We start from the raw sequence: 12,421 nt of genomic DNA on the forward strand, positions 1-12,421 counted from the left end.
CGAAACTCAATTCCATTCCCCAGTTGTAGATCTTATGATCTGTTGTCCACACATTAATTTTCGGGACGTCTGAGAACACATTCTGACTTGTGTTGTTCTTGGCTTCAAGTCCTTTTAGTGACATATTGGCAGTTTTACAACTGCTTATTTGCGTGCTGGCTTCTCCCCGCTTTGGCAGTTTCACACCTGCTTATTGGCGTACTGACTTCTCCCCACCTGGATTTTGATGGTGTGGGAAATAGATGTGTCAAGGAAGAGCCCACTTTATTTCAGTGCCACTCGGTTTCTCAGTAATTCTCTGAGTCTTGATCCTTCGCTGTCTATCCCGTTGTGTGTCAAAGCGGTAATAGGTGGTCAATCTACCAAATGACACAGTAGATTCAGATCCTCCTGCCTGTTGTGCAAAAGGGACCTCTAGAGAGGGGTAGTCAATCTGTCTTTTCCCATTGTTCTTACTGAATCCTAGAGGAGAAATGACCAAGTAAACCTTAAAAGTGCAAAAGAAGATTACAAGTTAGAAAGTGCTACAGAAATCAGAAGTATAATGTATGTACATATGCAAAAACGCAAGATAGATCAAGTCATCGAATAGGCTAGCTACAAGTAGTGAATAGAATGCAGGCAGATCGCCATTGTACAGAAACTGGACATTGGTATCATGAAATAAGTAAGCCTAAAAATCATGAAGAGAAAAGGAAAGGCTGTGTCCCAGTAGAATAGCAGGTTGTTGGAGCTGTGCTGGGAGGCTGTCAGGCCTGAAGTCAAGAGCTGAGAAGTCGAGGTCAGCTATCTACGCTGAAGAGGAACATGTGTGCCGAGGATGAATCCTCTCATGTTACGGTGCAAGAAAGAACACAGAAGATGCCACGTCTTAATTCATTAGAACATTTAAAAGCTTGCAGAATTAACAGAATCGTGGTCTCTTGTTACATGAGTCTAGGCTGAAATGGGGCTTGAACTTGGAATTCCAGACATGTTAGTCAGTGCCCTCACTCCCGTTGCATTTCTAAGACAAGAATACTCTGCAAGGCTAAGTACAAAGAGAATCTTATGGCAGAAGGCATGGGTGATGAGAGATGTTGGGATAATTGGGTGGTAGGGCAGCTTCATGTCCTATCTACTTGCACCTGGGTCTTGGCTTACGTGCTGCTAATCGAACTGCATGTTCCGGACATGGCACAAGTGTGCCAAACCAATTGTATTAATCGATATAATGAAGAAACCTTTAGCTTGAGAAACCAATGAAACACTGTGTAACTCATTTTTCTTAAATGACACGTATGAAGAGGTAGTCATAAGGTGTCCACCTGATATCTGACAGCCAATAACAAACCTAACTCCTATATGATTGTACATCTAGATGTGTCCCTTAACCAAGCCCAACCCTTGATAGTTTTTTTTTATTACTGCCAGGTGGCATGATGTCATTCTGACGCACAAAGTATGTAATTGTATTTCATGTGGAAATCGCTGAGAATGAGCAGACATCCGTTGATGTTCGTTGTAAACTCTCCGTTTTAGATAATTGCTAATAAATCAGCAACTTAACATCTTCTTGAATTTGTCTGGTTATTTGGACTCAGAATGATTCTGGTGTAATCCCATCTAGTAACAGATGCATGTTCCAAGACCCATTAGCTCAGGGGCATGACAGTTTGCTTTAGAAAGACTGTTCTGAGCGGTCGCAGAGCAGTGTTTCTAAAGCAATGTATGTTATAATCGGTGGGATGCAGAAGACTTGCCTGTCTCGCCGGCTTCAAGTGGTGAACACTGCATATGGGTTCCTGTGGACATGCATGGGACTAAGGATTAAAATATGGCAGACTAGCCTTTTGAAGGCTCTATCCACACAGCAAGGCCTGAAACTAGGCATTTATTAATCACAACTGATTGCCTCAAATCCTTACTGCAAAACTAATGCTGCAGCAGAATAATCATATGCAGATGGAATTTGTAGCAAGGAGATGGGCCCAGTGAGGGGAACAAACCCAATAAAAGCCCATCTAGGGAAGTAGATGGTGTAGGCATTTGGAAGGAGCAAGCATTGGAACAGAGAAGAATGTGAAAAAGGAGGGGGTGGCGCAGAAGGAAATCAAGGCCAAGGAGGAGGTGGAGGTGCAGAAGCAGGCGTAGAAGGCATTGTGGTACAAGGGGACATTTAGGTGCAGAGGAGATAGAAGGAGGAGTCGAGAGAAAGTGCGGTTTAAAGAGGCAAAGAGCAAGACAGGTTGGAGAAGGTGAAGTAGTGGAAGGAGAGAGAGAGAAAGAAAGTGAGGTAAACCATCTGAAGAGAGAAAGTTAGAGATGTTTAAAGGAGGAAGAAAACAGGAGTTGGAGGAGGGGACATGAAGCAAGAATGAAGAGAGCACTATGGTTCTAGGTCCCTTAAGGGAGAAGAGAAAGTAACATCCAAAATTCTTGACAACATTAGCCTATCCATTCTCTCAGAGAAGTGGGAGGAGGAAAGGCATGTGGCAGAATGTCAAAAGGGTTAGACGACTGCAAGCTCAAGAGCATGTGACAAGGCTCGTGAAAGGCCGACAGTCATGAGTGAGCACTGGCTTGGTAAGGAGCAATGTAAAGCAAGCTTGGGCATCCTGTCTCAGGTCTAGGCCTGAGAAAGGAAGGTGAACCAAGACCCCACTGAGAACCTCACCTCAGAGAGACTTTGTTGAACCTATTAACAAAAGAAATGTAGTGCCAACAAGAGTGTCTGTCATACCTCGACAGAGCTACACAATCATAGTGCTGTGTCCGGGAAGGACACGGATAGGTGTGTGTGACAAAGAGCGCAAAGAGACTAATAGGGATGCGCGCACTCACATATGGGAAAAGGGTTTTTACCACGGTCTGGAGTTCACCAGCGCAAAGATTAAAGGAAGGAAGCAAGTGAACCTCTCTCTGTGTGTTATTTATGGTGCCTTTTCCCTCGAGACAAGCAGCACAGATTGGAGGGCGTTTCCAGGCCACAATGAATTGTGCATCCTCTGGGAACACAGAATTGGCGACAAAGGTGGGATTTGCTTAGTCCATTCAACCTCACCCTTTCACATTGTGGTCTCTCAGTCGATAGTTACAGCTATCCTTATACTGCTCTACCCTCAAAATGTCAGAAAGTTTAAGGACTAGATGAGGAAGCGCCCAGTGCAGCTATATTTCTCTGACCAGCTCGTTTTGACATGTGAGATCCGCAAACCCTCAGACAACGATGGGAGCGATGGTTCAGCCAATTTGAAAACTACATGTCAGCACACGATGAGTGTATAGCGTACAAATTTGCGTGGAGGCTTCTAATGACCGGTTGGGTGGTGAAGATGAGAACCTCATCCCAACATTCCCGCCTGATGAGATACAGACATATTGGGGATTCAAAAAGGGGCGCTAAGTGCTTATTTTGACCCCCAGATCAAAGTGGGCCATGAGCGAAACACCTTCAACATAGTGTGTCAGACGACTTGTGAGTCCATGGATGCTTTCGCTACTCGATTACAATAGTTGGTAGCTCACTGCGAATTCCACAACTTTTCAAATGAAGAAGCCATCCGACTACGAATTATCAAGGCTGCCTATCGTCTGTGTTAAAACAAAATTGCGTGAGCCTCTCTAACTTGCCGCCAACATGCAAATGGCCAGGACAGAGGCCAGAGCTGATTCACAGACATCTCAAATGGAAATTAACTAGGGACCTGCAAGAGAGCAGGTATATCACATCACTCAAAGGGGAAGAAAAAGAGACACTGCCGGTGTAACTTTGAGAAAGTATGTGTCGACGGGAAGATGTTACAGATGCAGCCTACCCTTTCCACATGAGGAAGGAGTGAGATGCCCTGCCTTTGGACATAGATGCACCACTTGTGGGAGAGAGGGTTTGCAATGCGCCACCACGCCGGACACAAGGAAATTGTGGCACCAATGCCAGAACAGAGTACCACGTGCGAACTCCGATCCATAGAAGAAACCCCTCTGCCAGAAGAGACCTTTGAACCACGTCAGGCAGATCACATCTCCTTGCCCTCCCCTGCTGACTTCCTGGCTGAAACAGAACCTGCACTGGTTACCTGGCCACCTTCTGATCTCGGGTCCAGGTCCGCTGCCCCACCAGCGCACACCTACACTGCCTTCCTGGCAACCCCTGCACTTGGGAACTGTTTCTGTATCTCTACAGTCCCACTACCAGCACTTGACACCTGTTGTCTGCACTTACCCTTGCACTTACCACCTGCTGGCCGTACTTTTACTTATTGTTATTTTTTCTATTACCCCATGTACTGCACTGTCACCCCCTTCCCCCTGCACTTTCCCAGTTCCCCCTTCCCATGCACTTGCGCAATCTGAATGACACCTGGCCTAGTAGGATCGTTGTCTGTCTTCCCTTTCTTCCCCCTCACTTGCCTCGTCACGCCTTGAAACACTTGTGTATAGGCGCGTTATAAATGCCTTATCATATCACATCATATCACCCATCTGTGAAACGAATCAACACGACTATGCCTGTATGATGAATGATGTAGTGACAGCCCCGGAAGGAGACATTGACATTCAAATAGGGGCACAACCCGCCAAATTCATCATTGACAGGGGTGCCACTCTGAACATTATGTGCGTCTCAGAATTAAAAAAAAATAGACCCCCAACTCAACTAACACCATCAGAACTAAAAGTATTCCAATGGGCAGCCAAGGGGCCTGTCAGAAATCATGGGAAATGTTCTGCCATTCTCAGGTACAAAGGCAGACGTGCCATGGCCGAATTACACGTCTTCCAAGGGGAAGTACCAGGAAGCTACGGCCTTTGAGATGAACATTGCCTCTGTGACATATACCATGAGACATGGGGCCTCATTAGGACCCTGGCGCTCCCGTAATGAACAGTGCCTGTACGGAATCGGCACCGTTCATTACGGGATGCCCTATTACGAGGCCTGCTAGCGGGTCCCGCTTTTCACGTCTGGTCTGGCCAGACGTGAAACGCTGGACCCGCTAGCAGGCCAGGATGCTAACAAGGGGCCCGTCATTAACGGGCCCGTTGTTAGCATCCTCCCCATTCCCATTGAGCCCTATAGGGCAGGAAGGGATGTAAGAAGAGATAAGGGAAGAAAGGTAGGCTGGGGAAGGACCATGATAGCACTTAAAAACAAGATGGAGAAAGTGAAACAAAATCCGGGGATCGAATGGAAGTAGAGAGATGGAAAGGAGTGTAGGATATATGGGAGAACGAGGGGGAAGCAGAAAAAGAAGCTGAATGGCGAAATTGAAAACAGAATGAAGGTGAGTGAGGTGCGAAGAAGGAAGTTCAACTAGAAGCGCGGATCAGGTGCCTTATAAATGCCATATCACATCATATCATATCCCTCTTCACCTAACACCAGGTAAACAGAGTGGGGTGGGAGGAAAAGGGGATGCACATTATTAGTGCACTGTACTAAAAAAACATTTTCAAAGCCAATAGTTTTGGCTTTTGCGTATGTTCACTACATTTTACCTTTATAGGCATTACCTTGTGTTGGCCCCATTAAGAAATGACCAAGCTCAGAGAACATATAACCTGAATGAAAGGTCATACCGCAACAGTTATTAAGTCAGCTGTTAGCATCTGCTAGCTGTTTAAATACATCTAACCTATTAAATTGGCAGCTGAGGCCCGAAGACTGCAGTTTACACAAACTACAGCTCACACAGCCTGTATGAAAACCCATTAGAACCCTGAGCGGGGGAGCCAGCCAATCAGGTGGCTAGGAAGGCAGGCTGACACTACCAGGGAAAGTCTGCGTTCTTTGCCACCTGATGGCCGGCTCCCTCACCCGCCATCCTCCCCTCTGCCTATCCCGCTTTTTAAAAAAATCCCTCCCCCCATCCCACTTACCTTTTCGCTGCAGCGGCGAGCCCCTCCGCCGCAGCTGCTGCTCCAGTCCTCGCTCTAGCCGCCATGGCAACGGACGAGGGTGCATGCTACAAGGGTGCTTGCTAAAGGCTATATGCCACTCAGTGGCTGGGCCCTTAACTTAGGCGGCGGGCCGTTACCCACAGGGTGGGCCCGCCACCTCGGGGTATATCGCCTCATTAAACACTGCTGCACTACGTAAGGCCTGAACGTTCTAACACACTCACTGTTGGAGTCTTAAAAAAAATATATGTTAGGTGGCAGTTCTTATTTATGTATTCATTTATTTTGTACATGCATAGCAGTGCACAAAACCCAGAGGCATCTAGGCACTAGTTACACTACAAGTGCAGTAGTACAGTCCATGGTGTGTGGGACCGAGCATGACAGTTAAAACATAGTGGTAGATTGTGAGTGTACAGTCTGGTAAAGCCTTGCCTCATGGTACAGGGGGCTACATCAGGTGTACAGGTCCTCATGGTACAGGGGTTACATCAGGTGTACAGGTAAGCATAAAGAAGCAACATTTGTGTAGGTGCACATTCTGGCAAAGCCTCACATGGTATGGGGCAACATCAGGTGTACAGATGTGAATAAAGAAGCAACATTTTGTAGGCGTGTACAGTCTGGCAAAGCCTCGCCTCATGGTACAGGGGGCTACATCAGGTGTACAGGTAAGCATAAGGAAGGTCACAGTAAAGTGCATGACAGTGAAAGTTGAGACAGCAGGGCTAGCATGGGGGTTATACGTCTTGGATAATTACTAGCATACATCATTGCAGTATAGTTATATTTAGGTACATGAGTAATAAGGATAATGGGCCTCATTACAAGTGTGGCGGTCCGGAAACAAGGGTGCCAGTAAACTTATCGGCACCCTTGTTTCCAGACCGCCACACTGCGAGTCTGCATGCCGGACATGTTTGAACCTGCCGTGCGCATCGGCCGCAGTAGGCAGAGTCGTCAAGGAAGCACTGGCACCGTAAGCAATGGCACTGTTGCTTCTGTTTCATCACTCCGATAGAGTCCTGCCACCAATGCTAAGACTGTCAAATACATTAGTGTTGACGGAAGTTGTAAGAACTAAAGGGCACATTTCGAAATTTTAAGGGAACAAGTCATCCTGATCCCCACTGGTGATTTTACCAATGAGCTTACCCCATATATAATGCTAATTTGCTGAAGAAACAGCTATTTTGTCCCATGTACAATACCCTTGTAATTCTGCCAGACATCCTGGATTTGCTGGCTTAGTCATGGGTCTTTGCTGTGTGACCCGGTCACTGAATGTTTATAAAATGCAAAACACGTTCAAATTTGAGTGAGAATGTTGGTGTATATGCATGCACTGCACATCCCATTGTGTAGGACTGTGTCATAAACAGCCACTCCCACCTGCTGTGTTATATATGTAAACATTAACCTTTTGAAGAGGTCCTTTTAACTTTCTCAGCTTCTTGACTATTCCTTACACAGTTCTGCTGCCAGCTATCACAGACCTTCTCATCAAGGAGGGCCTCTCATTTCTACTGGTACTCTCTCGCTTGATGTGATGTAAATGGACCACCTGCTAGAATTTAGCAGGTGCCTTAACACTGTCTACCTGGCTGTGTATAATGCTCTAATATATGTTCATCATGCATTTTGCTGTTGACTCTTACTGCTTAAAAACAAATTTTAGTCAATGGGTATTATTTCCACATCACTGCCAAAATGTAGTCCTACCACTTTTTGGTTTTGAAATAGTGTCATCCTGCCTTGTCATCCTTCCTTACACCCTTCTTAGTCTCCGGCTCAGCCTTTGCTTTTACTTTTTATCCACAAGTGATACCCTCTGATGCTACTGATGGAACCCAACACAACCAACCCTGGTAAGCGTTACCTTGCAATTCGTCTCCCAGAAGGACTTGGGCAGAAGCTGGACAGCCAGGTGAGTCTTGATCAGGCGAGGGGACTTCATGGCCTCCAGCTGCTGCACCCCTGAAATAAAAATGTATGCATGTGAGCAGGATACATCCAAGATGTCCCCAGCAATCTCTATGATCTTATTGTTCACCCTCAAATCAACCAATAACTTAACTTTTTAAACAGTGCAGCGTACCCACTTTTTCTCTATAGTTCCACTCCAACCCCTTTGTATATTTTCAATGTAAACTGAAACAATTAAGCTAATCATTTCAAATTCCCCCACCTACCTCCTCCAGCTTTATCCCCCCTTTCTTCATGCTGTCATCACTTGTTTAACATCCTTATTCTTTTTCTCATGGTGTCTCCTAGACCATTGTCCTTGCAGGATGTGTTTCCCAATTCTGCTAACTTGATGCCGATTTACGACTTTACAGGTCCTCACGTTTCCCCAGACTCCTCCGAACCTCCTGCCCCACCGTATAGCCCCAGAAATCTTCCAAGATATTTAGAGGGGGCTTTTGTGGATTTGTCAGCAATCTATAGCATTCCCTTTTCTTCTTTACAGATCACCAAGTCTGACATCGACCCTGTTTACAATGGTTGAATTCTTCTCATCCATCTAAGTGCAATCCATCTTTTTACTATGCACTAAAGCCAGGCAATACAATCTAATCTGTTGCCTGTAGAGCTTCAGGTGTATAGCCAGGGTCATGTGTCGGACCTCTAGATGTAGTCAAATCTCTAGTATTTTCTCTATATCACCTATCACCCCCTCCAGAACTCTTTATCAATTGGGCAATCCTATGCCAAGTGCAACATGGTGTTGTCAACTGTCCCACATGCCACATAACATATACATGTGTGTGATGGGTGTAGTATGACCTGAAGAGAATCCTGTAGTGTATCAACCTATATCTGGCATCTAACACCACTTGCTGTGTCCCCCACACAGTCCTCCTTCCATTGCTCCTCCTGCTATTCCCTCGCCTAACTCCTCCTCCCACTTGTCCTTTACTTTCTCAGCCAACTGTCATGGTGCCAAACTCTGATAACATCTGTGCCCCTCCCGCCTGTGGCACATGCAACCGGAGGACAATATTTTATGGTTTATTCTGGAACGCCTCGAACTGCATCTGAATACATTTTCCATCCGTCCATATTTCATTACCCCGCTAGTTGTCCTGACTCCATCGCCTTGATACTCATCCAGTATTATGTACTTTCCTTCTGTACATAGGTTGCTGGTACCTTTATCTATTTTTCTTTCCAGTTCGCAGGTTTTATTTTCACAGCCCTTACTGTTCCCGTCAGAGGCGTAGACAGGGTAGGCCTGAACAGGCAAGGCCTTCCCAAAACCTGTAAATTCCCACTCAGCAGCACTGTGGGGGCATTTACAGATGTTAATGTCACTGCAGTGAGCGCAACTGCACTAGCTTCAGGCCCCACTAGTTAGACAATCCTGGCTACGGCTCTGAATCCCGGCATCAACCCAATAAAGGCGTGTGGGGATTGCATGTTTTACTCTTCTGCTACTCTGCTGCTGTATCACACTACTCCATACCTGTCGCGCTGGCTTCTCTGGTCCTCTGGGCACATCCCTCCTTATAATACCTTTGGACAGATTGTTCTTCAGCTGAGGGGCCATGTCACCTCTCCTCTCCATGACCACCAGAGCCTCAGAATTCTGTGTACTTCAAATTGCAGCTGAGTAGCCAGGTGGCATACATACAGGTAGAGAACCCTGCACCCCTATCCTTATAGGCTCATTCTTCTTGGTGCTATCCTTGGCTCTTTTTGCATTTTAGGACTTTTCATATCTTAACAAGCTCAATCCTGCTACCCATGGCTATAGGCAGAGTTGTCCATTTCTTGACTGTGGGAGAAACTTGGTCACTCATCAGTTTCAGTTACTGACCATTCAGAGACAGCGTTATTACACGATTGCTACAACTTTACCTCTGCCCTCCATTTCTGCCACATTTACAGGATACTAGTCAGGTGATCAATTTGAAACCAAACTTTCAGAACTTTTGCAAACACACTCCATAACTTCTAGTGAAAAGGAACTTCCCACCCCGTAAACACGTATTAAAACCTTCTATACATCAGTGCAGCAGCGAACATCCGGGTGACATATTACTTTTGTATACTTCTGTGGAGGAGCAATTCTACCCCTCCCATCAAGACAACTCCCAATGTCTGTTCAACAGTTACTCTGTATGAGCCGGTTCCAACCAGTTCAGTCAGTTACATGGTAGACAAGGACTTTGGCTCAGAGAATTTTGTAAATTGTAATGGGTTATTTATAATGCGCTTAAGACCCAGAGGTTTCTAAGCACGGGCCCGGGGATCAAACCTGTGTTGCTCATCGTCATCTTGCTTTCAAGGCAAGTGTGTTGCCCCTGAGCTATCCTCCCGAGACAATGACAGTAGTTTGCAGGCAGTATTCTGCACATGCCTTGATATGAGTCTGAGAGAAAACAAGCATTGCCCTAAGCCTAAAGCTGATAGTCTACATAAAGTCCACTGAAACAAAGAATGTGTCAAATAAAGCATTTGAATGGTGGGTGCAAGCATCAAAGAGAGATATCTGTTAATCATATTATAGAAATAATACTGCTTCCTGCACCTGTTTTAATGCTACCTCTGTTTTGATCAAATGTTTCCTTCAAGGTTCTATACATCGATACTCCTCGATATGTAATTTTCATGTACGCCAGAAAGTTTATAACTCATCCTAGGACCCCTTCCGTCAACAAAAAAGCTTTGACTTTGTCCAGATAATTCACAAGCCAGCTCCCTCTCCAAATTGGTGAATTACATATAGGCTAATCTGTAAATCTGCGCTGGTTTCTTTTAGGAAAATCAAGATATCCTCACTGTATAGCATTATCACTGATTCCACATACTCGACTTAGATTACCTTCCGCCTCATCTCTTCACACCTTTTCACTGATATGGTTCCATTGCCAAGGCAAACAGCATGACAGTCAGCGAGCAACCCCGCCGGGTACCCATCTGTAGTTGAAATGGTCTGGAAATCCTGTCATTGGTTTTAAATCTGGTCCTACACGGTGTGCAAACGAGGGCTATCAGCTGCAGCATATAGTCCTCAAATCGCAAATGTCTCATCGCCCTGCAGCGATACACAGACAAGACCAAATCAAATGCCTTCACTCCGGTTCAATAGACTTGGTTAGCGCATTTGCCAGCCCTCTGTTGTTCATCACTGTGGATCATCCGGGGATGAATCCCACTTGGTCAGTGTGCACAAGTTTCCTCAGTATGGACTACGTTATATCTGCTATCAGTTTGGCAAAGATCTTAGCGTCCACCTTAATTAGTGGCAATGGCCTGTAGGACCCACGTAATAAAAGTTTCAAATGAACCACTAAGTAGGTGTCGTCCATACTGTCTGGTAGGCAGATCTCATCTAGACATTCACTGTACACTTTACCTTATATACAGGACAATTTGTCACCAAAGGATTTAAAGAATTCGACCTCCCGGGCATCTAGTCCACTGGCTTTGCCTGAACTGAGATCCATTATCCCCTGACCTATTTTCTCTGGCGTTATAACACTGTCAAGTGCCATTGTTTCTTCTTCACACATGCAAATGAACTTTAGCCTACTTAAACATGTATCACAGTGATCATCCTTCATCCTCCATGTCCAGTGCCTGAAAGGGTGACCTGACTTTGCCGTACTGTCTTTACTGTGCCACACTTGTAGTGCAGCAAAGAACTATACCACAGAGAGGCATCCTTGTTTCTGTTGGGAGGGTGGCGGAGTAGGTGGGTAGAGGGCATGTGGCGGTGGGGCAACAAGCTTAACAGAATTGGAAGAGGAAGAAGAACCAGTAGCGGGATACACAAGTGACTTATGATGGTGGTTGGTGGGGTGAGCAGGGTTGGAAGGGGGGTAAAAGCAGATCTCCTTCCGGAAGGCAGGCGCACTGGGACTGAACATCGAGGGAAGGAGCAGCTTCAATGTATTTACTGTGCGGGAAGGGCGTGAGCAGTGAATACACATGGAATGGAGACATGGAACCCCTGAAATACTGCATTAGTTTAATCGGGGCCTCTCAGTGTATTTCACTTCACATCCTTTACACCAGCACTGTACTCATTGTCCCCCCTCTCCCTACCAACCATGCCAGCAAACTACCCAACCTCTCCCCTTGGGGGTATTGCCTGGCAGCTGTTTTCTTCACCATGTGCTTTACTTTTCTTGCTGCTGCCTCATCATTTCTGCTCTTAAACTAGCGGATATCACTCAGTAAACACCTGTCCCCTCAACCCCATACATCATATCTCAGAGTAACTCCTCTAGCTCCTTCAATTACCTTCTAATTGTCTTCAGGATACCCCCTACAATGCCTTGCTGATCTTCTGGTTCCAGTTGGTTTCAAAATGGCATCCAGCTCCCACCTGTTTATTTCTAAACACATGGCCTCAGGACCTTCCAGCATGAATCACCAACCCATTAGATCCCTACTTCCACCCGCAAGTCAATAATCATCATCACTTAAGAGTGGCCGGACATTATCCAGTGTAAGATCTCACAACTCGTATCCTGCCTAATAGGGGGAGGTTAGCCAGAAGCAAGTCTATGCAGATTGAGGGGTCTTG

At 45.9% G+C, this 12,421-nt stretch overlaps 1 protein-coding gene across 2 annotated transcripts in view; it reads right to left on the reverse strand.

The window, feature by feature from the left end:
- Window positions 1-12,421, reverse strand: part of LOC138581034 (sulfotransferase 1 family member D1-like) — a 297,474-nt gene that overhangs the window by 153,785 nt on the left and 131,268 nt on the right. For both annotated transcript variants that reach the window (XR_011304411.1, XM_069652058.1), the window contains exon 4: window positions 7,763-7,860. Coding sequence is in view for 1 of the 2 variants with exons in the window: in XM_069652058.1 (XP_069508159.1) it covers window positions 7,763-7,860 (98 nt within the window). In the remaining variant the exon portion in view is untranslated. The remainder of the gene's footprint in view (window positions 1-7,762; window positions 7,861-12,421) is intronic.

The sequence above is a fragment of the Ambystoma mexicanum genome, chromosome 3p (assembly GCF_040938575.1).
Source record: "Ambystoma mexicanum isolate Mex_15411 chromosome 3p, UKY_AmexF1_1, whole genome shotgun sequence".
NCBI lineage: Eukaryota > Metazoa > Chordata > Amphibia > Caudata > Ambystomatidae > Ambystoma > Ambystoma mexicanum.